The 27,043-nt window shown below is 45.5% G+C and overlaps 1 protein-coding gene and 2 non-coding genes across 16 annotated transcripts in view; 1 reads left to right on the top strand and 2 right to left on the bottom strand.

Annotated features, from left to right (window-relative positions):
* Positions 1 to 27,043, top strand: part of SVIL (supervillin) — a 231,567-nt gene that overhangs the window by 170,153 nt on the left and 34,371 nt on the right. For 7 of the 14 annotated variants that reach the window (XM_034643768.1, XM_034643767.1, XM_034643766.1 and 4 more), the window contains 8 exons: positions 196 to 335; positions 1,675 to 1,770; positions 3,624 to 3,867; positions 4,293 to 4,863; positions 5,673 to 5,898; positions 13,921 to 14,050; positions 17,534 to 17,581; positions 26,624 to 26,771. In XM_034643768.1, coding sequence (XP_034499659.1) covers positions 196 to 335; positions 1,675 to 1,770; positions 3,624 to 3,867; positions 4,293 to 4,863; positions 5,673 to 5,898; positions 13,921 to 14,050; positions 17,534 to 17,581; positions 26,624 to 26,771 — 1,603 coding nt within the window. The remainder of the gene's footprint in view (positions 1 to 195; positions 336 to 1,674; positions 1,771 to 3,623; positions 3,868 to 4,292; positions 4,864 to 5,672; positions 5,899 to 13,920; positions 14,051 to 17,533; positions 17,582 to 26,623; positions 26,772 to 27,043) is intronic. The other 7 variants (XM_019800106.2, XM_019800108.2, XM_011225510.3 and 4 more) reach the window with 3 other exon arrangements.
* Positions 20,009 to 20,116, bottom strand: LOC117796549. Its single transcript, XR_004621101.1, has one exon. It is a non-coding gene; the product is annotated as a U6 spliceosomal RNA (small nuclear RNA).
* LOC117796550 lies at positions 20,321 to 20,428 on the bottom strand. Its single transcript, XR_004621102.1, has one exon. It is a non-coding gene; the product is annotated as a U6 spliceosomal RNA (small nuclear RNA).

Here is a 27,043-nt window from a genome sequence, read left to right on the forward strand (position 1 = left end):
GCCCCTGTGCTTCTGTCTGAGCCCCTGGCTGGCGTGACGCCCCGCCAACCCCGCACAGATGCACGCTTCTGGGAAGGACGCGTGCCTCGCAGGGGGTCCCTCCCGGGGGCCCTGTGGGGGGACAAAGCAGAGACACTGTGGCCCCAGTGCCCTTTCCTCAAACGTATAAGGATTCCGCATTGTTTCTGATCTTAGGAAATGGAAAAATCATTTGATGAGAAAAACGTTCCAAAGCAACGCTCCAGAAACGCGGCTGTGGAGCAAAGGCTGAGGCGGCTCCAGGACAGATCCCACACCCAGCCCGTTACCACCGAGGAAGTGGCCATTGCAGCCACGTAAGTCCCCCCCCTCGTGACCTCTTGGCCTTGGCTGAAATGTCATCTTGAAAGAAAAAAAAAAGAAAGAAAAAGATTTAAAGACTTTTTGAGTAAAAATGAAGCGATCGGGAGAGGGTTTGGTTAGATGCCACAGAGACATTGGTACTTTGGGATTTTCCTTACTCTGGTCTCTCTGAACTTTGTGACGGGGTGTGTTGCCTGTCATATCTCCTAGAGAAACCTCAAGAGGAATTTTAATTTTTTTGCTCTGTGCCTTTCTGAATTTTTTTTACAATGGAAAATTGAAACCATGAGCGTACTATAATGAGCCCCCGTGTACTGACCACCCAGTTTCAACGGCCAGCAGCCCTGCCGGTCTTGCTCTTGCAACAGTCCATCCACTTCCCCTGTCCTCCTGCAACATTTCGGGCAAACCCCAGATATCATTTCATCCATAAATATTTCAGCAGATATCTCAAAAAGATAAGGGGTTTGAGGGTTTTCTCTAAATTTGTTTTTAAGTAATCACCAAAAAACTTAAACAATTCCTTGGAAGATTGATGACTTTCCAATACTTGAGTGGTCCATTCCAATATGTTCAGAATGAATTTTCCAAAGTAATTCATTCAGAGATAATTGCTTCAATCAAGTGAAAACTTCTATTGGGTTTTTAAAAATGGTTTTCGTGCTTCCCCTGGACGCACACACAGTCGTCCTGAAGAGGGCACGTGTCTCATTCAGGGCGCGGCCGTCCCCGGAGAAGTCTGTGTCACAGCCCACACCTGCAGGCCCGCCCTTAGAGCAGCTGCTTCACTCCCTTACCCAGCTGTTCCTCAGCTCCACGGTGCATTCGTGGAGGAACACTTCTGTTCCTTAGGAACTCTGAGCAAATCAGCTCTTCTGGTTTTTTAATGTTTGAGGGGCTGTTTTCTACCAAGAAGCAACTACTCATGGGAGCAAACAGTAAACATAAACAAAAGTGATCGCCTCCTGAGGCTCCCTGAAGCTACTTTGATGTGCATGTAGGTTATAGGAGGATACTGATTTCTTGCAAAATCGATTGAGAACAACATTCTAAAACAGCCTAATCTACTGATTTGCTGAAGTTGGGGTAAATCCTTTCCAAGCTTTAAAAACCTAGTCCTAGTCCGTTTATACTTTGCATCGCGTCTGTCTCTTATTTCCGAAGTTTGTAATTGCTTTTCGAGTTCTTTTGTAATTTCCCCCAGAATACTTGGTAAATAATTTTGTTAAAGTATTTATTTAATGTTTCTGAATTAAAAACTACGTTTTCCTTTAATGCTTCTTTTCTTCTCTCTCCTCATGAATGTTCCTTCTTTGGCAATTGCCTTTAAAGTGAACCTATCCCTGCTTCGTGCTCTGTGGCCTCCCAGCCTGTAATGGCAAGACTTCCTAGCCCCAGTGTAGCTAAGAGCACTGTGCAGCCGGCCAGGTACTGGACAGAAGTAGCTGCATGCGGCCCTCAGGGCAAAGGTCCTAGACAGCAGATGCATCTCATAGTCCTGAATGCCTTTCATGTGTTTCAGAAATGAGTCAGTGCAACTAGTTGCTGTTGGGATGGGTGCCATTTTGTTTTGTCGTAGCGTGAGACACTGCTAACTTCGCGCGGGCCTGCATGACGAAACCTTTCATCTCCCTGCTTACATCATGTATTGGAACTAGGATCACACTAACTCACTCATCCATTTGTTTTGTTTCTGTTTTTCATAATCATGGTCATCCCTAAGAAATTTCATCCTCCATCTAAATTACTAGCACTTAATAAAGTTTAATAGGAAACTGAGGAATTGACATGAATGTTGAAATTCCAGTTTAACACCCTGGTTTTCGTAAGCACTTGTAGTCATTAATACACACTAGAAACAACCCTGTCTGTTTCTAACATATAGAGAGACAAGGCCATGACTTTTTGGGATTGAGACAATAATCATTTATGGTGTCTGAACTTTGATGTTTTACTACTCAGCTTTGAATCGCGTTGTTTTGAAAGTATGTCCTTATGGCATGTAGGTATCCCCTGTTTTACTGTGAGGGGCCAAAACACATGGGCCAAAAGTAAGGTTAAAAGAAATCAAAGGGCAGTGCAGAAATAGATCTGGCCCCACCCAGAAGCAGGGGTCTGTCCGGGGAAGTAGGTGGGCATTGCTTTCCTTGCTGTGAGCTACACCTCGGAAACACGTAAGACTCAGGTTGCCTTTGTGGCCATCCTCGCGATGCCCTGGAACGCCGACACTGCTCTTTACTCTGGGGAAACTTGTGAACTGGTGATTGATTAGAGTTAAGACAGAATATACTATCCGCTGGGTTTGAGAACTGGATTTGCCAGTGGCCTCAACCTACGTTGTCATAAACCTTCCAAAATCCACTGTGACCTGGTAACCGGGGGCCTTCTCCTCCACCCGGAAGTTGGAGGGATTTAGCAGCACCTGAAGTGTCCTTCACTTTTCAAGTTCCTGGGAGGTACAGATCCAAGGACCTTTTAGAAAACTGGTAGAAAGCTATGAGGGAATGCTGCTCTGAAGGAGGGAAGGAATCTTTAAAATCGATCCATTTGTGTTTAGCAACTGTTGCAAATTGAAACTCCTTGTTACAGATACGTTGTTGACAGAATGACTCTATTATTTCCTAGTTCTATAAAATGAAAAGAATACCTCTGAACTGCATGTTTATTTTTTAAAAGATTTATTTATTTATTTGAGAAGGAGAGACAGAGAGTGAGGGGGGTGGGTGATGGAGGCAGAGGGGGACGGAGAAAAAGAATCTCAAGCAGAGATTCTGCTGAGGGCAGATCCTGACGCGGGGCTCGATCTCACCTCCCTGAGATCATGACCTGAGCCAAAACCAAGAGTCAGATGCTCAACTGCCTGAGCCACCCAGATGCCCCTAAACCACATATTTAGATAATGTCTAGACATGCCATAGGTAATGCCTTGGGATTCCCTTTTAGCCTTATTTGTTGTTGATACCACGGATACACTGTCTCTGTAAGATAAGGCATAGCCAAGCTGACTTCAGTTCCTTAAAGAGGAAATTCACTTTTTAGAAATAATTCAGAGATAAAGTTCTGCTCTCGCTGAAATTGGTAATGCCAGTGTCCCCAGCCTCCTCTGCTAGTCACAGGCTTGTTAATAGCTGAACGGTGCCTACACCTGTCTTAACATTTCTGTAGGGAGAAATCAGTCCTTTTCAAAATTAAGTGACGCGTGGAAGAGAGCCAATACTCAAAATGCAGCAGTGGGCTTTTGTTTGTGTTTCTCTGTGTCACCGATTTTGTATCCCTTTCAGATTGCAGGCATCTGCTCACCACAAAACTTTAGCCAGAGACCAGGCAAATGAGGGCAAAGATTCTGCCGAACAAGGTGAACCTGACTCCTCCACTCTAAGCTTAGCAGAGAAGTTGGCCTTGTTTAACAAATTGTCCCAGCCAGTCTCAAAAGCTATTTCTACCCGAAACAGAATAGACATGAGACAGAGGAGAACAAATGCTCGCTATCAAACTCAGCCGGTCACGCTTGGAGAGGTGGAACAGGTGGGTACGCTGTGATCTAATCCCGGTCTGCGGGTGGGTATGTTCTTAAAATACAGGACCACAGTGTGGGCTTCTAGATAGAATTAAGGTGATAAACTGTGTTACCTGTCGGGAATTTGGTAATAACTTCTTTCCTAAGAAAGATAGTCATGCCAAGTACCTTTTTCTTTTCTTGCTTTCGTAATTTGCTTGCTGAGATCATCTGGAATGAGTCCCTTATGGAGAGTAATGTGGGATGCACAATCTGCTTTTCACCCAGTTGATTTTGATTGATGAGATGCATTATATAAAATACGTCTTCCTGCTGCGAAGTGCAGTGAAACTGCACCGAATATACTAGTTCATTCTATGTCAATCCGTAACCCGGGATTCATGTAGATAGTATTTTTGAATCAGCTTTTTGCACTTCAACTGTGTCCTCCCAGGTGCAAAGTGGAAAGCTCATTCCTTTCTCACCTACTGTTAACACATCTGTGTCCACCATGGCATCTACGGTCACACCGATGTACGCAGGGGATCTTCGGACAAAGCCGTCTGTGGACGACATGAGTGCCACCGACTATAAGTTTCCTTCTTCGATAGAAAATTCAGATTCTCCGGTTAGAAGCATTCTGAAGTCCCAAGCCTGGCAGCCTTCAGCAGAGAGTAGTGCAAGCAGAGGAATGTTGAGAGAGTTTGGAGAGACAGAAAGCAAGAGAGTCTTGGCAGGTGGTGATGGTAGTAAAAAGTATGGGTCCTTTGAGGAAGCAGAGCCATCCTGCCCCACCTTTAACAGAGTCCGGGAAGGAGACAGCCATAAGGGACCCAAATACGCTGTTCCAAGAAAGGGCAGCCTGGAACTAGCTCATCCTCCCATCGCCCACCTTGGGGATGAACTGAAGGAATTCTCCATGGGAAAAAGCATCACACAGGGGAGCCCGGACTTGAAGGACAGGCAGCCCTTCGAAGAGAAGGTTGACATGGAGAGTGTCCCAAGGAGGAAGTTTTCGCTAAGAGGTAGGTTACTGCTTCGAAAGTTTTAGAAACCACCTGGATTTCTGGTGTCTGCTTGATTGGTTGTCTGTGTCTGCGATTATTTTCAATTAAAGTAGGAGGACAGTTTATAACTCATATCGGTTACAAATCACGAGTGAATCCTACTTTTCCCCTTGAATCTGATCTGTTCAGAGGGTTAATCAATTTTTCAACAGTAGAAATACTTGGAGCTCTCTCATACATCCTGACGAGGATTCTTGATGACTTTGGGCACATTAATTCACATAAGAGTCTTGTGACCTGCCAGCCCTGTTGGCCCCTCTTATGAGCTGGTGACCCCACAGGGCTGGGTAAGCACAGGGCATGAGGACTCGAACCCAGGGCTGTGGAGTTCCAGACTCCTTCCATGGTCCTGGTATGCCGATGAGTAAACTGTGCTTGGAGCTCTCGTGCATTTTCTGCATTGACAGAAAATGACGGCGTGTAAGTGACCGTGGTGGTTTCAGCGTGTGATTGTGGCCATTTGAAATGTAAAAAGGATTGTTTGGGAGGAGGAGAAATGCTCTGTAGTGTGTAAAGCTCTCTTCCTGTGTCTTGCACGTAGGAAAAGACGAGTTGTCACAAAACTATCTGCTGTGTGCAGTAAGCTCCCGGGCAGATTGCTTTCCTCACAGAGGATAGCGTGCTACAGATTTGCATGAATCCGTGTAGATTGGGTAACCCCCCTGCGCCCCCGGATTGCACTCCGCATGCCCGGCCGCTGGGGGTGAATAGCTGGAGGAATGTCTGCCCGGAGGAGGGAGTGCTGACGTGGCTCCTCTCCTTCCCAGCGGCAGAGTTCGGGGAGCCCACTTCTGAGCAGACGGGTACCGCTACCGGGAAGACTGTGGCCCAGACCGCAGCCCCCGTGTCCTGGAGGCAGCAAGAGCCTGCAGAACCAGGGCAGGAGAAGTACTCCAGGAATCCATGTGCCATGTTCGCTGCCGGAGAGATCAAAGTGCCTGCGGTGGAGGGCATCCTTGATTCAGCCAGCAAAACCATGTCCATTAAAGAAAGGTAACATGATTGAGTGATTGCAAAGGAATTCTGTTGGGGATGGAGCTTACAAGTTGCTGGTAGAAAAAGCCCCGAGTCATGGGCAGAGATGACATCGTGAGCCCAGACACATAGGGGGTGGTGACGCTGGACGAGTGCCAGTTTCTGACTCAAATGCAGACTAGCGCTTGCTTCATTTGTTTGGGGTTCCGTTTTCTTTTTTTCCAATGAAATTCTTTGACTGTCTCGTGATGGGAGCAGAGATCTTGGCTCTTTCCCCGTCAGACACATGGCTTCAAATTGAATGCACGCATGGCCTTGTGACTGTTTGTAAAGTATATGTAGACGGAAGGAAGATAAATCCATATTTGGGACAGATATCTTTGGGATTAGAATCTAAGTGTTGTTCATCCAGAGAAAACGAAACGGAGGATTCTTCTGAACTGGGTTTAGACATTTTATATCCGATAATAGCTATGAAAGATGACATTGGAGTATCGAGTAACAGTGTAACCTCATTTCATTCAAAAAACTAATGGAGGATTAAAAGGGTATGTTTAAGTGGGACAGATACAAGGAAACGGAGCTAAATATTTCAGGTTGTATTTTCCTTGTTAACCTTCAGTCCCTGTGGAATTAAGCAGCGAAAGATGTCATAGCGATAAAAAGACTGGCTGCAGAAAAATCTCTGTACTTTTCCAGGGTAACCAGCACAGCCATGTCCACCATCCAGTCTGCCCACCTGGACCCTTCCTTAGCACCTCTCGCCACTCGGAAGCTCCCTTGCTCTGCCAGGCAGCGGCCACTCTGATTTTTCTGGATACATTTTGCACTGCCTAAGACTATATATCAAACCACAATCAAAATTCTTCATTCTGTTTTTCAAGCCAAGTTTTTTGAGCATGATTCATAAAAGGTTAGATAGGTGGAGCCTTTCTCAACCGACAAATTAATAAGATTGCTAAATCTTACTTACTTTTGTCTTCACTTGTTCAAAATTCACGGTAGATGAGACTGCCGGGCCGGGGCTTAGATGAAGGGGCTGATGTTACCCCATCAGCTGAATGAGAGTGAGGTCTTGAATCAGAGAAGCTGTCTGGCCTGTGCTGGCATGAGTTCTTTCTCCACCGAAACCTGGCCCAGAGAGAGTTTGATTCCAGAGATCCCACTCCTGATAATTGCTTGGATGAGAAAGAAGAGACATCATTTAAGGGAATTAATGACAAATATCACTTACACATAAGTTCAGGTGTTTTATACATCAGAAAATATTCCTGGGGTGAAATTCCAGTGAAAAATACCAATATGCCCCCTTCTTTCACAGGCTCGTAAAGGAGATTCCCCATCTTGGGGTATAATCTGTCTGTTAGGACTTCAGACTTCTGAGGAAGAAGTTTTGTGCCTCTCCACTATGCAGTAACTCTTAATTTACCTGCCTGTTGTTAGTAAGTTTGAGTTTATCTGTATCTTTCGGAGAGCATTTTTAATTCTACTTGTGAAGTTCTCATTTTTAAAAAAATGAGATGCCATAAGGCACAGCAGCTTAACCCCGGCCTCACGGAGGTCTGAGGAGTTCAGGGGTGGCTGTAGGGTTGCTGTGACCTGCCTGGACATGGGTTTGAAATCGACTGTTGCGCACAGACACCTCTGGCCGGTGGGAGACAGAACTTCTCACGCTCTCCAGGAGACTCCTGACCCCAGTCTGTTGAGAACCATGATAGGAAGGAATACTTCAGCTATTGAGTTTTTTAAAATATATGTTTAAAAAAGGATGAGGGGCACTTTCTTAAACGTATATTTTTTAAAAATCACAGACGGACTGTAAAGATTCACGGTTTTGATTTTTCAGCAAAATACAAATAAAAGTACTATCAAGATAAGGGGGAAAGGTCACTGGCAATGTATTTTCTAAGAGAAGTGTCTCTCATCGTTTATTCGCAGCTATGCTCGTCATAGGTAATGCTAATAGAAAATATATCGCTGGTGATCTTCCCATCTTATGGTCCATCTGTGATCGTTTGTCCTGAGGTGGGGCTCTGATCCCTCCCTTCTGTTCCTAAAGAATGAATGGAGCTTGCCCTATTTAAAATAAGAACGCTCTCCATATATTATCTGGGCTTTCCCTTTTCTTTTGCGAGGTGACATATAATATGGAACTTTTATTTTTTAATTTTTTAAAAGAATTTATTTATTTGAGAGAGAGAGAGAGAAGGAGCAGGGTAGAGGGAGAAGCAGACTCCCTTCCCAGCAGGGAGCCCAACACGGGGCTCAATCCCAGGACTCCAGGATCATGACCTGAGCTGAAGACAGATGCTTAACCGACTGAGCCACCCAGGCGCCCCATAACATAGAACTTCCAAACCTTATTTTAACTTCTTCTGCCTGCCCCATTTTACCAAAGGAGGGGTTTGGTTCCAAGGGCCACTAAGGCCCACAGGGGGCAATGGGACCGACCCCAAGTGCTGGTCTCCAACTTCCCCTTGGTAGCTGGGGTGGGACTGCCGCACGCTCACACCGGTCTGTTAGCAGCTCGCCTGTGTTCCAACTAGGAAACTGAGCAGAAGGCAGAAATGTTAGCGAGACGACAGTTGTAGAAAGATTCGCCCTCCTCCTGCATGAATTTTCTCAACTCACGTGTTCTTTGCGTGGCTTATTTCCAATTCCACATTTCACATCAGACTCATAATAAGAGGTAGAGACTGGACTTGGCAGATTTCCTTCATCATTTCTAGAAAGCTGCAGCTCTGGCTTCCTCAGCCTCGTGCATCTTCCTCTTTTCTGCTCCGGAGGTGGGCATGTTGAGTCCTCCGTTCTGAGGGGCTCCGGGGGTCATCTCCCGCCCTTGGGATTTCTACGGACTACCTCACTTAGTGCTGAAGGCAGCCCTTACAGGGAGGCAATGCTATCCCGGTTTTGTACTTGATACCTGGGACTTAGACGTGGTAACACCTAAGAAATTACAGGAAATCCTCAGTATGCTGCTCTTTTAGGGTAGGCTGGAGGTTCAAGGAAACGTGCCTGAATCCTTTTCTTTCTTCAGCTTTTCTGACACCCAGAATGTCCAGTTTGAACCATAACTGGCACAACACTTGGGCTACCATCGGCTTTCCCCACTGGATTAGTAAAAATCAGCTGTTTCGTACCTGCCTAAATGATTCGGGTTTAAATCGCCCCTGTTTGGGTACTTCTTTGAAAAATATTGTAAGTCGAATAAATTGTGCGTTCTTGAGGGGTAAGACCTTTGGAACCTCTTTGAAAGGATGCTGGGCTATTAGAAATCTTACCCACAGTTATTAAGGCATCTGTATCTATGCTGTTGTATTCAGAAGGTTCCTAAAAAAGACAACAGAGCCATCCTCTCACTGGGAAATTGGTGGAGTGTGAGGGCTTAGTTGAGCTCCCAGGATGGTGGAAAACTCGCCCCGTGGCCCTCGCCAACCTGTAGCGGTCCGCCCCACAGAGGCCCGCTCTGGCCCCTCTGGCCTCTGCATGCCCCTCCACCCACCCCTCGCCTGTTCCCCACCTGCCAGAGCCTGTGTCCCTGCTTCCCCCATGGGGTTTGGAGGCTTTTGCTCAAGATTTCAGCCACCAGAGGGCCCCCAGATTATGTAAGAATTAGGGCTAGCAGAGTCTTTCTTCTCTGATCTTTGTTGTGTCCTCATTTAGAAGACACACGAGCTCGCTCCTGGGGCCTGCGAACGAGCCAAGACCAAGATCTGATAGGAGTACTCATCAGTGCTGGTCCGTCCTATCTGAAATCGGTGTGGTGCCGGTGATTCTCGGAAACACAGGGGCGTTTTTAAAGGGGGAAGGAAAAAAAAGAACATACTTAAGATTAGGGGCACGTGGTTCACCTGTCCCACATTTGACCCAGCCCTGACTGCCGTGAGCGTGCAGAACCGGTTCTAATCAGGCCGGCCTCTTAGACCAGGCTGAACACAGCCGAGTCAGGCCAGCGTTCCCTGCTTAAAGTGTGGGCCCTGGCGAGAGAGGCAGACGCTTCCCCGGGCGGCCTTGGAAGCACCCAGCACGGTGGTCCCGGGCCAGGCCTTGGGGTTAAGAGGCTAACCCAGTGCTGCTCCCTGGGTTCCCCGCCTCAGTTAAGCAGATGCCCAGGCTCTCAACATCGCAGCCCTGCGAAGAGCTGTATTTGGACTCGGCGGATGTTAAAAGCGCTGACAGTTGTTTGAATTGCAGAGGCAGGAATTGATGTCGTGTGTGGGAGCAGAGGTTTCACTCCTCGGCCCCCACCAGCGCACAGCGGTCTCCACTCAGGAGGGTCGTGGGATCGCAGGAGGAGAGTACGTGTTGGAAAGGCCTCCTGCCCTCCCCAGCTCGTTGAACACCAAGTAGGAAATCTGAAGGGACAGGAATAATACATTTACGTGTCGGCGTGTGTTGTTTTTCAGTTAGCCGTCCTTTGTACTCCGGAAGCTAGGGCAGGGTCCCAGTACTGTGTGGGCTAAGCTGAACCACCCGTTCTTCCGTGTTATTCTGCTTACCCTGTAGTCTCTGGAAGTGCCTGATGACAACCCTGCCAGCTCGTCCAAAAGCAAGATTTGAGGTTTTTGGAATGGAGGAATTCTTTGAAGGCCATCCCAGGGGGAAAAAACAACATTGTAAGGAAGCCAGAAGACCATGCAGTTTCTAAAACATTCGGGCACAAGTGTGTCTGGTCAGCTAACACACTGATGTAGAGAGACAAGCCTCGCTCTGGGAGGCAGGGGAGCCCTGCCCGGGGACCGCATCTCCCTGCCGCCCTGACACGCAGTGTGACTTTGGTCAGAGAAATCCTCGGCCTGTGTGTGCACTCATGCCTCCTCTGTCACATCAGGAACAATCTCCAGTTTCCTCCAGACCAGTGGGGCGTGAGGTAGACTATAAAGTCGTAGATTCCGCAGTTCGTTTCTTTCTTTCTTTCTTTTTTTTTTTTTTAAAGATTTTATTTATTTATTTGACAGAGACAGCCAGCGAGAGAGGGAACACAAGCAGGGGAGTGGGAGAGGAAGAAGCAGGCTCATAGCGGAGGAGCCTGATGTGGGGTTCGATCCCAGAACGCCGGGATCACGCCCTGAGCCGAAGGCAGACGCTTAACGACTGTGCCACCCAGGCGCCCCCGCAGTTCGTTTTTTTCTAAGTCAGGTTTACGTTCCTCAGAGCAGCCACCAAAGAAACGATATGGTTATTTGGGTTATGTTTTCATTGTTTCGGATACCCGGGAGCTTTGTTTTGAGAACGTCCTCAAAGACTGTAGCACAGGATTTCCCGTAAGCCCAACTCATGAGGACGAATTTGACTTTTTAGATTCCCTCAGCTCACTTGGGATCAAATCTGGTTAAAAACGTAGCTGGCCAGTGAGGACCTGGTCTGTGTCAAAGGTGAAGTAAGAGACAGAAGCTGGCTCCAAGACCAGTTTGCAAGGAGAATATCAGGGAGATGACGTCTCTTCTCACAAGATGGTGCTTTGGAAGTACTTCTTCATTTGGGTGTAAAAGTACTGGCATGCTCACTTTTTTAAAGTCTCATTTATAGATACTTTGAAAGCTCTATGCAAATACTAATTATTTTTTCACTATTTGATTTTATTTGGTTATTTTTTCTTATTCGAATAAAACGGACTCATTCAGAATAATTAGAGAAAAGAGAAATCATTATGTAGTCCGATGAAAACACCTGAAGGCACTGAGAATTTGTTGTCAAGTATGTGAACTAGCCCTGGTAGCATGCAGAGTACTGTCAAACATCAGACTGTAGAATGTAGAACTACATGGAACCTTTAGCCAAATGGGGCCTGTCTTAGGACTCTGACTCAAATGGCCAACGTGGGTTTTTTTCCTCCACCACCAAGCATGTCCCTGACACCAGCTGGGAGTCCTACAATTCAACTCAATTCTGACACTGTTGACTTGGAGATGGCATCAGATCCCACAGGCTAAGGGCTCCAGACTGTAAGAATGTCCCCTAACACACACACACACACACACACACACACACACACACACACACACACACACTTCAGATGATGCCAGAAGCAGGTTCAGGTTGTCTCCTGGACTTTTGACCCTGTCAGTTATAGACTGGAGATTCCAAGGACCCCCTCCTTGGGTTTGGTTTACTGGAGTATCCTCCAGAACTCAAATGCTTTGCTTACTAGATCTCAAGCTTATTATAGAAGGATATAACACAGGAACAGCTATATGGAAGACATGAATAGAGTAAGGTATGGAGAAAGGGTCTGAAGCTTCCATGCTCTCTGAACCCCAACCTTTTGGGTATTTATGGAGACCTCATTACATAGGCATGGTTGATTAGATCCTTGGCCATTGGTGATTGATTCAACCGCCAGCCACTCTGTCCTCTCCAGAAGTCAGGGGATGGGACCGAAAGTCTCGCCCCTCTAATCACATACCACACAGTTGGTTCTCCTGGTAACCTGTCCCTGTCCTTAAGTGCTTCCCCAAAGTCACCTGATTAATATAAAGACACCTCTGTCATTCTCATCACTTAGGAAATTCCAAGGGTTTTAGCAGTTCTAGGCCAGGAAGAGTGATGAAAACCTAGTATATATTTCTTATTATAAATCACCATATCACAGACGATAAGGTGGCACTGTATTAGTTTTATAGAGTGGTCATGCGAGGTCTTATCTGCTGTCACATAGCGGAAAGGAAGGAAAGGAAAAGGAAGAGAAGGGGATAGGTCCAGGGTTTGAAGCTCTAGCCCCTTTAGGGGAGTTCTTTCCTTTGTTGCTTACTTTCCATTATTTGACTGAATGAATAGACAAGTTAAGGTATGATTATGTATAAATTTGTAGATGGAAATAGATTCTTGTTTAAGGACTGCAAAGTTTGGTTTTTTAATTTGCTTAGAAAAACTTTCATTAGCAGAGTCAGGAAAATTAGTAGAAGAGACCTAAGAGACCATGGAGTCCAGTTCCCAGTATGACCAACAAGGAAAGGATGCCAGGCTACCGGACCAGAGTTCGCGGCCAAGCTAGAGCCGATGTGCTGCTCTACGGTATACTGTTTACGGACGTGCGCTAAGATGTTTAAAAGACCCGGCCGGGCAGGCTCAGCAGAGAGGAAGGGGGTTCTATTCCCTTTTCCCCCCCAATCTTTACATTGTTTGAGAAGCAGCTCAAATGAGTTTAATGAGCACTTTTATTTTTTCCTTTTATCTTTCCCGTGTTTGTCCAACTTCAGTGCCTGAGACTGCTTCATTCATCATAGGAGAGCGAGCCTGAGCAGCTCACGAAAACAGCCTTTCACAGGCTGGGGCATCCAGGCGGCTTGGTATCTAGTCACATCAGAGTTGAACCAAAGTAGGTTAGGTAAAAATCTCAATTAATTAGATTCTTTTTTTGTATGTGGCTTTCCCCAGGAGGTAAGTTGGAGTAATCATTTTAAAATCGGGTTTGTAGAGAATAGTTTCTGTATTAAGATAGATTGGAGAACCCAAGTTCATTTGGAGGAAAAGAACAGGGCTTAGATTATAGAGAAATGAAAATCTTAAACATCTTCTTTTGCCTTTTTTTTTTAAAGGTGTGAGACTAAGTGACTGTCCATTTTTTTATAGCTTTAAGTTTTTAAACCCATTTCTGCTAAATTTTCTGCCAAGGAGTACTCTCCCCCCAGCTGTAGTCATTAAATGTTATTTCATGGAGTGACCAGAAGGGGTCATTAGGAGACATTTTTCTCTGGGGATGGTTTACCTTTATCTCCTTGTTCTCAGCTCAAGGGCAAGGAAGAAACAGAGCTATTCCCCTGGTGGAATGATGATGCATCTTTACCTGGCAAGTCAGATTTCAGCTTTGCATTGCAATCGACATTAAAATTTGGGGGAGGGGGCATCTTAGAAAAGGGGATGCTTATGTTAATTTTCCAGACATGACTTTCTTCAGAATAAATGAAACTCAAAAAGATTAAAATTACGTAGCTGTGGTCCTGTTTTGGCCAAAGACTAACTTACACAGACTATGCTTCTGTTACAAGGAGGAGTTTGGTGCTGAACCTCTTTTGGTTGGCCTGTTCCGCCCCCCCCCAGATTAGCGCTGTTGAAGAAGAGTGGTGAAGAAGATTGGAAGAACAGACTTACCAGAAAGCAGGAGTATGGCAAGGCATCTGTCAGCAGCAGCCTGCACATACAAGAAGCAGAACAATCCCTCAAGAAGAAGGTAATGTTTTCCGTGTTAGGAAAAAGCATTCAACTAACATCACGCTTGGAAGTGCATCAGACAGGCAAGCATGCCCTGACTAATGCCCGCGCTGTCTTGCCCTGGGTACACACTGCACAGCGGGCTCACAGCAGCCGAAACTGATAAAAAGGCTAAGTCTTGAGATGTTCTCAAAGTGTTAACAGCACTGCGTACATAATGCATCAAGTATGCAAGTTCCTACATTTGGAAGTGTGTACTTCGGTTTAAAACCTTCCAAAATGAAATCTGACGTTGCAGTGTTATTATTATAGGGAAAATCTTTAATTGACCACAAGCAGTTTATAAGATGCATATAAAATGTGGACTTGAATGTCCTCTGCTGAGATTTAAAACCGAAACATACGAAACAAGGACATGGGTGTGGTCAGTGAGTACTTATTTTTGTGATTGTGAGTGTGTTTTACAATGAGCAGGTGTGCCTTTTGTGGAGAATGGAGAGCAAAATATGTTACAAATTGAAATAAAATTAAGTAATACATTGTTATCGATACTGGCAAGCCGTTTCATCAGCAAAAGTACCGATGAGTTGTTAAATTACATAATGATGACCCCCTTTGGACCAGTCAGTGCACACTCTCAAAGCTGTTGGTGAGTTTCCTGTGGCTTGGCCCTACGCTTGCTAATGCATGTGCTGGCTGGGGACAATGTGGCCACCTGTCACACGTCCACTGGCCAACTTCTAGGGTCAAAAGTCTTCAAACAAAAATGAAAAAAAAAAAAAAACCCAGCAGTTCCACCAGGATGATCACGTGTACCCTTTGAGTTCTAGAACAACTTAGCATCTGTGGAAGAGAGGAATTGTGAAGGTGGCCTTTATGCATTCAGAAACCTCCGTGAAAGGGGGGGTCCCCATGTAAGATGCTAAGGTGGGAATTCTGATCCTATTTGATAGGGTACTTGTATGTCCTCTTAGGTTAAATTGGAACAACAATTTGAATTTTCTTTTTTGAGACATATAGGATATTAAAGATAATGACTGAAGACATTTAATTTCAGCCATTTGTAAAGTTCTCCAATCCAGCTGCATATATAAAAGCATATGTGCAAAATCTGGATTTCAAGAATGACATCTTGAAGTGGAAAAAAAAACAACCCACGTCCCTCAATGTATCCCTGTTGCCCACACACTTTATTTAAAAGGGTCTTGAAATCATTGGTTGAACAGTAACTTTAACACTCACCTCTTGTTGGTCATTTTAGAAGATGCAAAGAAGCCATATGGCCAGGTGAAAATTTAGATACAGCCATCATGCACAGAGCCAGCTAGGTTCCTTGGAAGCAGTGAATGGAATACGTGCCCTACCCCTTAGGAGACGGGGGGCTCATTTGAGCAGTGAGCAGAGGATGAGATCTGAACTGCCTTCTGCTTGACTAAGGTTTTCAGAAGGCAGGAGGGGTGAGGTGGTTACTGTAGTTGTCCGTGGCGGGGAGCACAGCCCACAGAAGCGCTGGGGCTCTAAGCATGCCTGTGGCCCGAGTGTGCAGACCTGTCTCTGGGCTCCTGGACGCTGCAGATGCCACAGCCATCATGAACTCGCTCTTCCTCCTCCTCCTCCTTAGTGACCTAGTTCAGGACGGCCTGAGACAGTAAGCTCTTTGAAGTTAAAATAAGCTGATCTATTTTGGGCTTTTGTAGCAGACATTGGGAAATCTCAAGTTCTGTTGAGGTCAAGTGGTTTTCACATGGCCCCTGATAAGCCCGTGGCTTCTTTTCTTCCCAAGGGCTGGCAGTATATTTCAGTCACACCTTTGCTGGGCTCAGATCTGAGGTGCCTTCAACCTAATCTGTCTTCAGACGGTCCCCCGACAGCTGAGGAGTGCTTGAGAGACGCTGCTGCTTGCTGGGTGTCTGCAAGCTGCCCCAGAGAAAGAAGGACATTCATGCCATGTGGTGCATGCAGATGGGATCTTGCTGCATGGGCTGGATCTAGACTTGCTGATGGAGAGCTCTGCTAAGGGGAGCAAGCTCTGGAACCTTCCATCTTTTCCACCAAGAGAAGACAAGAGCTGGTTATACAGTCAGGGCATCACTTCCGGCAGCGTTAGTGAATTCATCAAAGGCACATAACTGTGGTAGCCAAACTTTTTCCAGCTTGCCCTCCCAGCTTTTGTGTGTTGTAAGCACAGCCCCATGAGTTGCAGCCTGGGGGAATGCAGAGGAGGCAGGAAATAGAGACAGGACTGTACATAAATCACGTCCGTCGCCCCTGTGAATATCCTCGCTGTCCAATAAAAATAGAATGTGAGCGGCATAAGTAATTTTAGATTGTCTGGTGGCCACATTAAAACAAATGTTAAAGGATGCCCTGAAAAATCTGTAAGGGTCTCGTTTCCATCAAAGAGTTTGTCCCCAAACAGAACACATGTGTGGTGCTCTAACCGGCATCTCGTTCTGGATCCTCCCTGGGAAGAAAGTACCTCCTGACTCATGAACAGATTTGGGGAACTAAGTTAGAGCTTCCCTTTCCCTGCAAAAAGACTAGTCGTGTCTCAGAGAATACCTCCCTTAACAGCAGTTCCCTGCTTTCCAAATTGATTCCCCCCCCAATCGATTTGGAGCTTCAGAGTGCAAATCATTGATGTGGCAACTCTCTCATTTCCCATAACAACGAGTCTGGGTTCTTTCTCTCTCCCTTCCTCTCCCCTTGCCACTCTTCTTTTCTTCTCTCTTCTTTCTCCTGTTCTTGGTTTAGTCCAGGGCAGGGCTAACCTGACTTCAGCATTTTTGCTTTTGTAGCATATATAATTAGTTCTGAAGATGGGAAGGCCATGTGGTTTGTAGATTTGGCTGGGTGCACACTGTCTGGAATGTGTACACGATCTGTACACCGTCCCCTCCAGGCTAACTCCTTCCATCCAAAGAGCGAGAGCGAGAAAAATGAAGCAAAGTTTTCAAAGCGGGAGTCTCTCTGTTACAACTCAATTGCATTATTAATTTTTACCAGGGAATTATTTGACATTTCAACCTCATTTTGGCCTGTTTGACATCAAGGCATGTCGTGACTCCCATACAGTTTAAGATAATCTTCCAGTATATTAGACTTTTTCCAGGAAATAGAATCCCTTTATGGAATTTGCCATTACAACCCAGCTCTATGTCTGAGTCACAGATGTGGATGTGATATTCAGCGAAGGTAAATCTGCCACATTCACGTTCTAATTGCTGACATTGACATTTCCAAATCACAATCAGGAGAAAGGCGTCCATTCTAAGAGTTGGGGAGGAGGGAGAGAAAGGCTGATGGCATGACCTCCAGATCAAAGGTTGTATCCCACTGAGGGGATTCGAGTTCACGTGGTGTTTTTGCTACCGGACTGTGTGAGCATGTGCACGCATCTAATTGAACCCGGGCACAGAATCCTTGGAAATGACTGTGACACCCTAACCCAGCCCTACTCTTGCAGCACTCTGCAATGTTTCCTATTTGTTTTAACCTGTAGGAAGAAGGAGGATTTGCAGATGATAGTGCCATTTCTAATCTGCTTTGGGTAAGCCTGACTCTAACATAGGTGTCCTCTGGATTATAGCCACGATTCGACCTCGCCATGTGTAATTCTCATCACTGGTGGTTCTCTTTCAAGCCCTCGCTGTTTGGTTTCTTACCCCCAGGCAAGATGCCATCTCTATCCAGGGAAGAGAGCTATCCTGTTTCTTTAATTTTTGTTTTTGATCATATAATGGCAAGCTTTAAAAACTTTAAGAGATTTTATGTTAAATGCTGAAACTGTCGATGAATGTCACGGTTCCCCTGTCTGTAACTGAATATCATAGAAATTGCAGTAATCTGGTCATGAACTCATGTAATTACTGCACAGAACTGACTCGGGTGTATTTCCCGTGCTTGTGTGGATTTCTGTCAGCACTCTAAGAAAACAAACAAATAGGACTGTCTTGAAAAGAGAGCTGAAGTTACAATGAGTAAATTAACATCCTGGTCCAGAAATCTTGTTTTTGTCTCTACCCCTCCCCTCCCCAGCTCTGGTAAACCTTCTCTTTTCACCTCTAATCCTCTTGCTTTGCTCTGTAGGGACCTGTGTATGCTCCTACTTACTCTCCTGCTAGTCCTGCTGCCCATAAACACCTGTCTTTTGTATCTATTAATCAGGTGAGGAAAAGCCTACACATTTTAAGCCTCATTGCAATTTCTGAGCAGTAGGGAATTACTTGTTTCATTTGGGGGAAGTAACTCCTTTGCTGCATTTCAGTGTGTGTGCGCGTGTGTGTGTGTGTGTGTGTGGTCAGTTCTTTATATATTTAGAGTCAGTCCCACATGTATCACATCCGTGGGACAGACTTTTAGGTAGACTTGATGGCATTCATTCACCTTGTCATCGTGAAGCTGGCTTAAGAGGAAGATTTCCCCTTTTGATGTCCGAGTTTTAGGTCCTAAGGTAAGTCAGGAGCCCAAGGAACACACCAGAGTGTTCCCGCTCGAGCTCAGAGACAGTGCTGTCTTGCTTAAAGGAAGATGCGGTGGAGGCAGTTGGGTGTAGACGGGCCAGAGAGGAAGCTACAGCGAGGAAGAAGCTCTTCAGACAGGAGCTGTGATGCAGTGATGTCCTGAGATGAGAAACCACAGACCCTGCCCCTTCCGCTCCATCTGAACTCCACCTCATCTGACACCCACCCCAGAAAGGAGACCTGGCTTGGGCAGGGTTCTGTTGGTGCATAACACGATCATTGTTAAAGCTCCAAATACCAGTGATTGTGTCTTATTCCCCTTGGAATGTCCCTGGGGTCAAAATAGCTGTGAGAAGTGCCTGCATCCGATTTGTCATGAATCCCGGATTCTAGCCTCCCTCCATCTGAGGGAACTTAACCTAGTCATTTCCCTCTGAGGGTCTCTGCTCATCAGAACTGGGACTTTCTTACCTCTAAGGTGTCCTCTAACTAAAGATGTCATGACTATACTGTTCCTTTGGGACGAGTGGTGACAAAACAGTTCTTTGAGGAAGAGGCACGGAGACTTTATTTCAAATATGAAATTGACAGAGTGCTGTCAGAGCGAGGTGTCTGCTGGGGCCTCCTGCTTCATCTTCTGTCTCCACGGTGGAAACCCCCCTAAGGCAGCCTCTTCCTCACTCTCCGGTTGTCCTCTGCAATTAGGAATGCTGGCCTGTGAGACCCAGCCCCACACAGAGAGCAGCGTCCACCTCGAAAAACAGTCTGAAATCTGGAGCAAACTGCTGGTCTGTCATCGACGGGGGGATCGTTTCTTCTAAATAAGTCATATTACACTTGAAAAGATATATTATTGAACCCTTTAAATATGAATTACATTTATTATATATATGCACATGTATACACACTTTTTAAAATAAACTTTATTTTTTTAAAGGAGTTTTGGGTTCACAGCAAAATTGAGCCAGAAGCATAGAGATTATCCGTGTACCTTCTGCTCCCCTAACTCCCCCCCACACACACATAGCCTTTCCCACTATCAGCATCCCACACCAGAGAGGTACATTTGTCGAATTTGTTGAACCTGCATTTATGCAGCATTAGTGCCCAATGTCCATAATTTACATTTGGGTTCAGACTTGATGCACATTCTCCGGATTTTAACAAATGTATAACGACATGTATCCATCATTATAGTATCACATAGACTAGTTTCACCTCCCTAAAATCCCTCTGTGCTGTATCTGTTTATACCTCCCTCCCTCGAATCCTTGGCAGTCTCTTTACTCTTTCCATGGGTTTGTCTTTTCCAGAAGGTCATTTAATTGGGATCATACAGCATAGAGCCTTTACAGATCAGCTCCTTTCACTGTGTCATAAGCATTTCAGGTTTCTCCATGTCTTCATGGCTCGAAAACTTTTTTTTCTTCTTCTTCTTTTTTTTTTTTTTTTTTTTTTTTTTTTTAGTGCTGAACAATATTCTCTCTCTGGTTAGAGCCGACTTTGTTTGTTTTAAAAATATGGAACACTTCATGAATTTGCATGTCATTCTCCTGCAAGGGGCCATGCTGATCTTCTCCGTATCATTCCCATTTTAGTGTACGAGCTGCCGAAGGAAGCACGTACCAGTCCACTTATCCATTTCCTTACTGAAGGGCATCTTGGTTGCTTCCAAGTTTGGGCAGTTACAAGTAAAGTCACTATAAATACCCACACGCAGGCTTTTGTGTAGANAAAACTTTTTTTTTTTTTTTTTTTTTTTTTTTTTTTTTTTTTTAGTGCTGAACAATATTCTCTCTCTGGTTAGAGCCGACTTTGTTTGTTTTAAAAATATGGAACACTTCATGAATTTGCATGTCATTCTCCTGCAAGGGGCCATGCTGATCTTCTCCGTATCATTCCCATTTTAGTGTACGAGCTGCCGAAGGAAGCACGTACCAGTCCACTTATCCATTTCCTTACTGAAGGGCATCTTGGTTGCTTCCAAGTTTGGGCAGTTACAAGTAAAGTCACTATAAATACCCACACGCAGGCTTTTGTGTAGACGTTTTCAACCCGCGTGGGTATCCAGCAGCACAGTTGTTGACTCATGTGTTAAGAGGATGTGTAGTTTTGTAAGAAACTGCCAAACTGTCTTGCAAAGTGGCCGTACCAAAGTTTGCGTTCCCACCAGCAAAAATAAGAGTGCCTGTAGCTGCACATCCTCACCAGCCTTTGGTGGTGTGAGTGTTCTGGATTTTGGCTGTTGTCATGGGTGTGTAGTGGTATCTCGCTGTGGTCCGAATTTGCGGGTCTCTGCTGCCATATGACGTGGAGCACCTGCCCGTGTGCTTGGTTGCCACACATACGTCTTCTTTGATGAGATGTCTGTTCAGATCTTTGCCCATTTTTCAGTTGGTTGTTTTCTTATTGTTGCGTTTTAAGAGTTCTTTGTGTATTTTGGATCACGTTTCTCTGTCCGATGTGTCTTTTGCAAATATTTTCTCTCAGTGTGTGGCTTGTCTTCTCATTCTCTTGACAGTGCTTTCACAGAGCAAAGGCTTTTTTATTTCAATGACTTTTAGTTTATTGGTTCTTTCTTTTATTAGTGTTGAATCTAAAAAGTCATCATTGAATTCAAGATAACCTAGATTTTTCTTCCGTGCTATCGTCTGTAAATTTTATAGTTTGGCATTTGACATTTAGACTCATGATCCATCTTGAGTTGATTTTTGTGGAGGGTGTAAATTCTGTGTCTAGATTCTTTTCTTTTTCTTGGCAAGTGGATATCTAGTTGTTCCAGCACCATTTGTTGAAAAGATGGTCTTATGTTCATTGTATTGCCCTGGACCTTTCACAGTTAGTTGAGTATATTTATATGAGTGTATTTCTGGGCTTTCTATTCTGTTCTAGTGATCTGGGTTTGTTTTTGTGTTTGTTTTTTGGGGTTTTTTTTGGTCAGTAATACCATACTGTCTTGATTACTATAGCTTTATAGTAAGTCTTAAAGTTGGGTAGTATCAGTCCTCCAATTTCGTTCTTCTCCTTCAATATTGGGTTGGCTGTTTTGGGTCTCCCCCCCCCCCGCTCNGGGCCCCCCCCCCCCCCCCGCTCCATATAAACTTTAGAATTAGTTCATCAATATCCACAAAGTAACTTGCTGAGATTTGGATTGAAATTGAACCAAATCTGTAGATCAAGTTGGAAGGAACTGGCATCTTGACAATATTGCAGCTTCCAATCCATGAACATGGACTATCTCTACATAGATTTTTAAGTTTCAAGAAGAATACCACTTACCAGAGGTAGTTTATGTTTAATCACTTCAAAATCAAAATAGCCTTAAAATTCTGTATTTGTATATCTTGACAACTTTCCCAGATAAACATCTGATATACCCGCCTTTGTAGCACTAGGTTATCAGTGTTCTCGGAGACTCCTTACCTCCTGAAGTCCTGGCATCCGTGTTCACTAGTGCAGGGGCTCAGAAAAGAAAAGAGAGCATTACAACAGCACACACATTCTGTCTAAGTGGACCATTTGTCTCGTTGGTGGGCTTTAACCCAGTTGCCTCACAACTGTACCAGAAGATTATTTCCCTGCATTCCCCTCCCTTCATCTTAGTTGCTGGTAGATGGTAGCAAGACCATGGTTAGTTTGAGGTTTAAGCCCAGTTGAGATCTTTCTCCATGTGTTGTTCAGGCCATCGAAGGCTGTGTGCACTGACGAGGGACTGAAATCGCTGAAGGACAGAGCAAAGCCACAGTGCTTTAACAGTACACAGAATTCTATATGGTGGTAGCATTTTTGAAAAGCAAGAAGTACCGATTTGTCACTTCATTTCTTCTACTTAATCTGTGCTCCTATAATTTCTTTAGTTTAACTAGATGTGAATAAGATTAAAATTTAAAAGCCAGATCACAGTATTTTCTATCCATGAAGCTCTCCAGTTGTGGAAGAAGTTTACCCTTAAATAGGTACTGATCCTAGGAAAGCATGTTCGATTTGCTCTCTCTTCTTGCATCACCTCTCTGTGTCAGCAACATGTGGGCAGATTTGCAGTATGCATTCTTAGGAGGTATACAGAAGCAAACCCATCAGAAACGATGCAGTAACCTGCAAACATTCTTGCAGATGCTCCTTTGTCTGACTTCAAACTGTGTCCTACCAAGTCCCTGTCCATCCCTAAAACCTGCCTTCCTTCCCAGCTGTTTGACTTGCTTCACTGCCTTCTACACACACACACGCACGCACACACACGCACACAGGTACACACACAGATGCTTATTCCCTCCCCTCGCTCGGCTCGCTGTTTCCACCTCTCTGTACCACATTCATGGGATCTGCATTTGAAAGAGTGGAGGACAGGTGGGATAGGGCTTCTATTCATATTCTGCCCCAACTTTCTTACTATTCCAGTCAATCCTAACCATCATCAGCTAAATCTAGCCAAGCCTGGAAAACGGCACAATGCTTATTATAATATATACCATGTCCTTCTCTAAACAAGGAAAGAAAACTTAGAAGGGAAAAACAAGACAAGACAATAATGAAATCTAAAGTGAAAAAAAAAAGTCAATGGATAAAGATGTGTAGCTTGTTTTCATATTTTGAGTTCAAAAATTTAATAGCAGCTTGTGAGAAATTGTATTCATCTTCTCAGTGGATAAATAAGCTGTATATCTCTCACTCCGTTAGAGAGCCATCTGAAGTCAGAGGAATTAGGGGCCCTAAACCAACTTCAATTAGTAGCAACATTAAGACAGAGTGGCAAAAACCTTTATGTTTAATATTATCATTGAGAGGGGAGTAAAAACAAAACAAAACAAAACAAAAACAAAAACAAAAACCTCCCTGACAAAGATCTGGCAAACTACTTGAAGCTTTAAAGCTGTATCATTCCTGGGCTCGTAGCTTCCCCGTTCTTGCAGCAGCTCCCGGGGAATCAGAGCGCTTTGGGAAATGGAGCTGTGGATTCGGGGATGCCATTTTTTTGAGTCATGAACTACACCCCGCCACCACACCCAGGACTCTGGAGATGTGTTACCAAGTTCAGCAGAACTAGCGATGTCTGTATCTTTGGAGGAGCAAACTTTCTTGGCACTTCGTATGTTTTTTCAGAATATTTAAAGCCAAGTGCTGTATTGATTTGATTAAAATTCAGTCCTGAAACTCTATTTTCAAAGAAAATGCATTATCTTTTTTTGGATTTTGATGAGGTCTCCCTGGCCAGTCAACCTCAGAGTTTATATAATAAGGGTATTTGATTCAGAGACTTACTTGGAGTTTAGGGTCATCTCACCAGTCATAAGTGGAAAAGTGAAGGAAAAGGGTTTTGAACTTTGGGATAATATTTTATTTTGATAAAATTTAAAACTTACAAAAAAGGTGGCGTGATAGGGCTCTCTCATATACCCTTTACCACAGCCACCAACTGTTGGCATTTGCCTGCTGCCCCCGCTCCGGTCTCCTGTCCTCCCTCCACCCCGTGCCCACCCCCACTGCTGACGCCCCCCTCCCCCTCTGTCTTGTGCACACACACACGATATACATCGTCGGGGCTGCCCTAACAGAATGCTATAGACTGAGTGGCTTAGAAACAACAGAAATTGATTTCTCACAGTTCTGGAGGCTGAAAGTTCAAAATCAGGATGCCAGTAGATTCCATGTCCGGTGAGAGCCTGCTTGCTGTTTGTAGAGGGCCATCTGCTCACCGCGTCCTCACGTGCTGACTGTCTCACATGGTGCGACGGGCAGGGGAGCCTTCTGCAGTGTCCTTTATAAGGGCTCTACCCCTCTTCAGGAGGGCTCCACCTTCCAGAGGCCCCACCTCCTAAGACATCACACTAGGGATGAAGTTTCAACAGATGAAATTCGGGGCACGCAGACATTTGGTCCAGCTCACTTCCGTGACCACGGCACAGTGAGGAAGAGGAGGAAATGTAACGTTGATGCAGTGTTTAATCCACAGCCCATTTGCAGCTGTGTCCATTCCCCTCCAGCCATGCCCCTTCTAGCCCCCACCCCACCCCGTCTAGGATCTAAGCCAGGCTCAGGCCTTGCCTTTGGTTGCCATGTCTCTTCAGGAAAGGGGTTTTCCACCTAATATAAATTACCAAAGATCTCAAATCAGTTCTGGCTCTGACGGCTCTGTAGAAGAATTCTGTAAAGGATTTATGAACTAGAGGGTGGAAAAGTCCACGTTCATGGCTTAACCCGAATGTGGCCATTGCAGATGTGGTTTTCTGCACATCTCTCCTGGGAAGGAGGGAAAGAACCCTCTCCTGTATCACCCGCCATCATTCCAGAACTTTAGGAGGGTGAACTTTGCCGATCTTTACTTTCTTGCTGAATGAATCTAGAAGGTTTTTTTTTTTCTGTTGGTCAGTTCGGGGAAGTCAGTCGGATGGCCTTCCCCTCAGGGCTCTCCTGGTTTTCTGACTGTGGTCGGTGGAAGGTCTGTGATCACCTTGGCCTTTGCTGCATCTTATCCAAGGGAGGACTCCTAACAAGGGAAGAGGAGCTGGGGAACCCTCCAGAAGAGGTTAAGGCGAGCTCATCTGTAGTTTGAAAGCAAAGCGCCAGCAGGAACGGCCCACCGCAGGTCTGAGAAGGGGCCGAGGTGAAAGCGGAAGCACAAAGCCAGGAGGCCAGAGCAGCTCCAGAGCCCCTGTCTTGGGAGCGACCTGGGGGTGGACAGCGGAGCGGGCAAGGGAAGCCCCTTCTGCTCCGGGACAGAGGCTTCTCCTCTCTTCCTTCCTCAGCACTTGCTGCCACAGCACCTGCCCCTCTCTTCCTGTCCTGTGCTCCCTGCCACATGATAAATTTTAAATTGTATCAAAGTAAAAAATTATCAAAAAATTAAAAAGCCCCTTTATTTCATTTCTCCCTCATGATTTGTGCCTAATTTGACCCTAATTCCAAGTAACTCTGAGAGGGGTTGGTAGTGAGAGGAGAGACAGCGTGGAGGAGAAGGGAAAGCGAAGTCTGCCCTACCAGCCTTGAGGACCTCCCACCCTGGTGTCTCCCGCCACCGTCACCCACACACTCTGTCCCTGGCATGCTCCTTCCCCTCTGCTGACCCCAGCACCCTGCGGCCAGTCCTCCACCTCTTCGTGCTGCTCCCCCTCTTGCCTCAGCCCAGTCCCGTCCTAGCTCCTCCCCATCCCGGCCTCCCTCCGTCCCTTAAGCCTCTTGCTCCCAGGCCAGATGAGTTCACCAAGGCCTTAGAAACTGAAGAGGCAGCTATCTCTAGAACCCCAATTGGAAGCTTTTGAAAGCAGAAATGTTAGTCTGTATGTAGGTTACGTCCATGGCACGATTCATCTTCAGTGTCAGACACACTGTGACCCAGAAGTCCCTTCCAGGGGCTGACCTGCTTCCCTAACTGCCCATGTAACAGAGTCGCCTAGGAGAAAGCATGTGGAGTTCCAGAAAACCTTCTTGTGGCACACCTTATTCCTACTCTGCTTTCTCTCTCTCTTTTTTTTTTTTTTAAGATTTTATTTATTTATTCGACAGAGATAGAGACAGCCAGCAAGAGAGGGAACACAAGCAGGGGGAGTGGGAGAGGAAGAAGCAGGCTCATAGCAGAAGAGCCTGATGTGGGGCTCGATCCCAGAACACCGGGATCACACTCTGAGCCGAAGGCAGATGCTTAACGACTGCGCCACCCAGGCGCCCCATCTCTCTTTTGTAACTGACCATGGTCCTCGTGAACTGAAGTGGGTGAGATTTTCTGGATGGACCATGTCTTTTGTGAGAATAGATGGATAAAATTTCCTAATCAACAGAGTTTAGCTAGCTCGGTAAAGCTGAGCAACTTTTAAATTGATGGCATGAAGAGAGTCTCTATTTTTGTTTATTTTTACAAGGTACCATTTTGGTGTTCCAGTATTCCAAACAAATGGGTGAATAAAAAAAAAAATCAAAGTTTTAACCTAAAGTTTCGGTGTCGTTGATGGGGATCTCTCACCCAAGCTGGAAGTAGGGACGCCAAACCTCTTGCAGCTAGAACAGTTACGGACATTTTTGGATAGTGTAACGGTCCTGTTTGTTGCCTGCTCTTGGGCTCACACAATGCTACATGCTGAGGTTCACGTCTCTCTCATTTCCCTGTCCCATTTCTCCCTGGCACGCTTTATAAACAGCGGGTCACAGAAAGTCGAGAGAGCCAGATGACTATCGAAGAGAGGAAGCACCTCATCACTGTGCGAGAAGAAGCCTGGAAGACAAAAGGCAAAGGAGCGGCCAATGATTCCACCCAGTTTACAGTGGCCGGCAGAATGGTGAAGAAAGGTCAGAGTGTGCGTGCACGCGCGGGGGTGGGGGGCACAGACGCTGCGTGTGTGCAAGCATGGGCACGTGTGAACAGGTGTGCATGCGGGGGGAGGGCACGCGCTCCGTTGCCCATGGAGGGGAGGATGGCACGTGTTAACTCAGTTTAAAAAATCAAGCCATGGTCTTTTTTAGGTTTTACTCTTACTGAAGTTGTGCAAATGTTTTTTGGGGTAGATTCTGTGCGCTATTCCTCCTGAAAACCTTTTCTTCCTAAATAGCATCATCTTCAT

This window comes from Ailuropoda melanoleuca, chromosome 15, assembly GCF_002007445.2.
Source record: "Ailuropoda melanoleuca isolate Jingjing chromosome 15, ASM200744v2, whole genome shotgun sequence".
Lineage (NCBI taxonomy): Eukaryota > Metazoa > Chordata > Mammalia > Carnivora > Ursidae > Ailuropoda > Ailuropoda melanoleuca.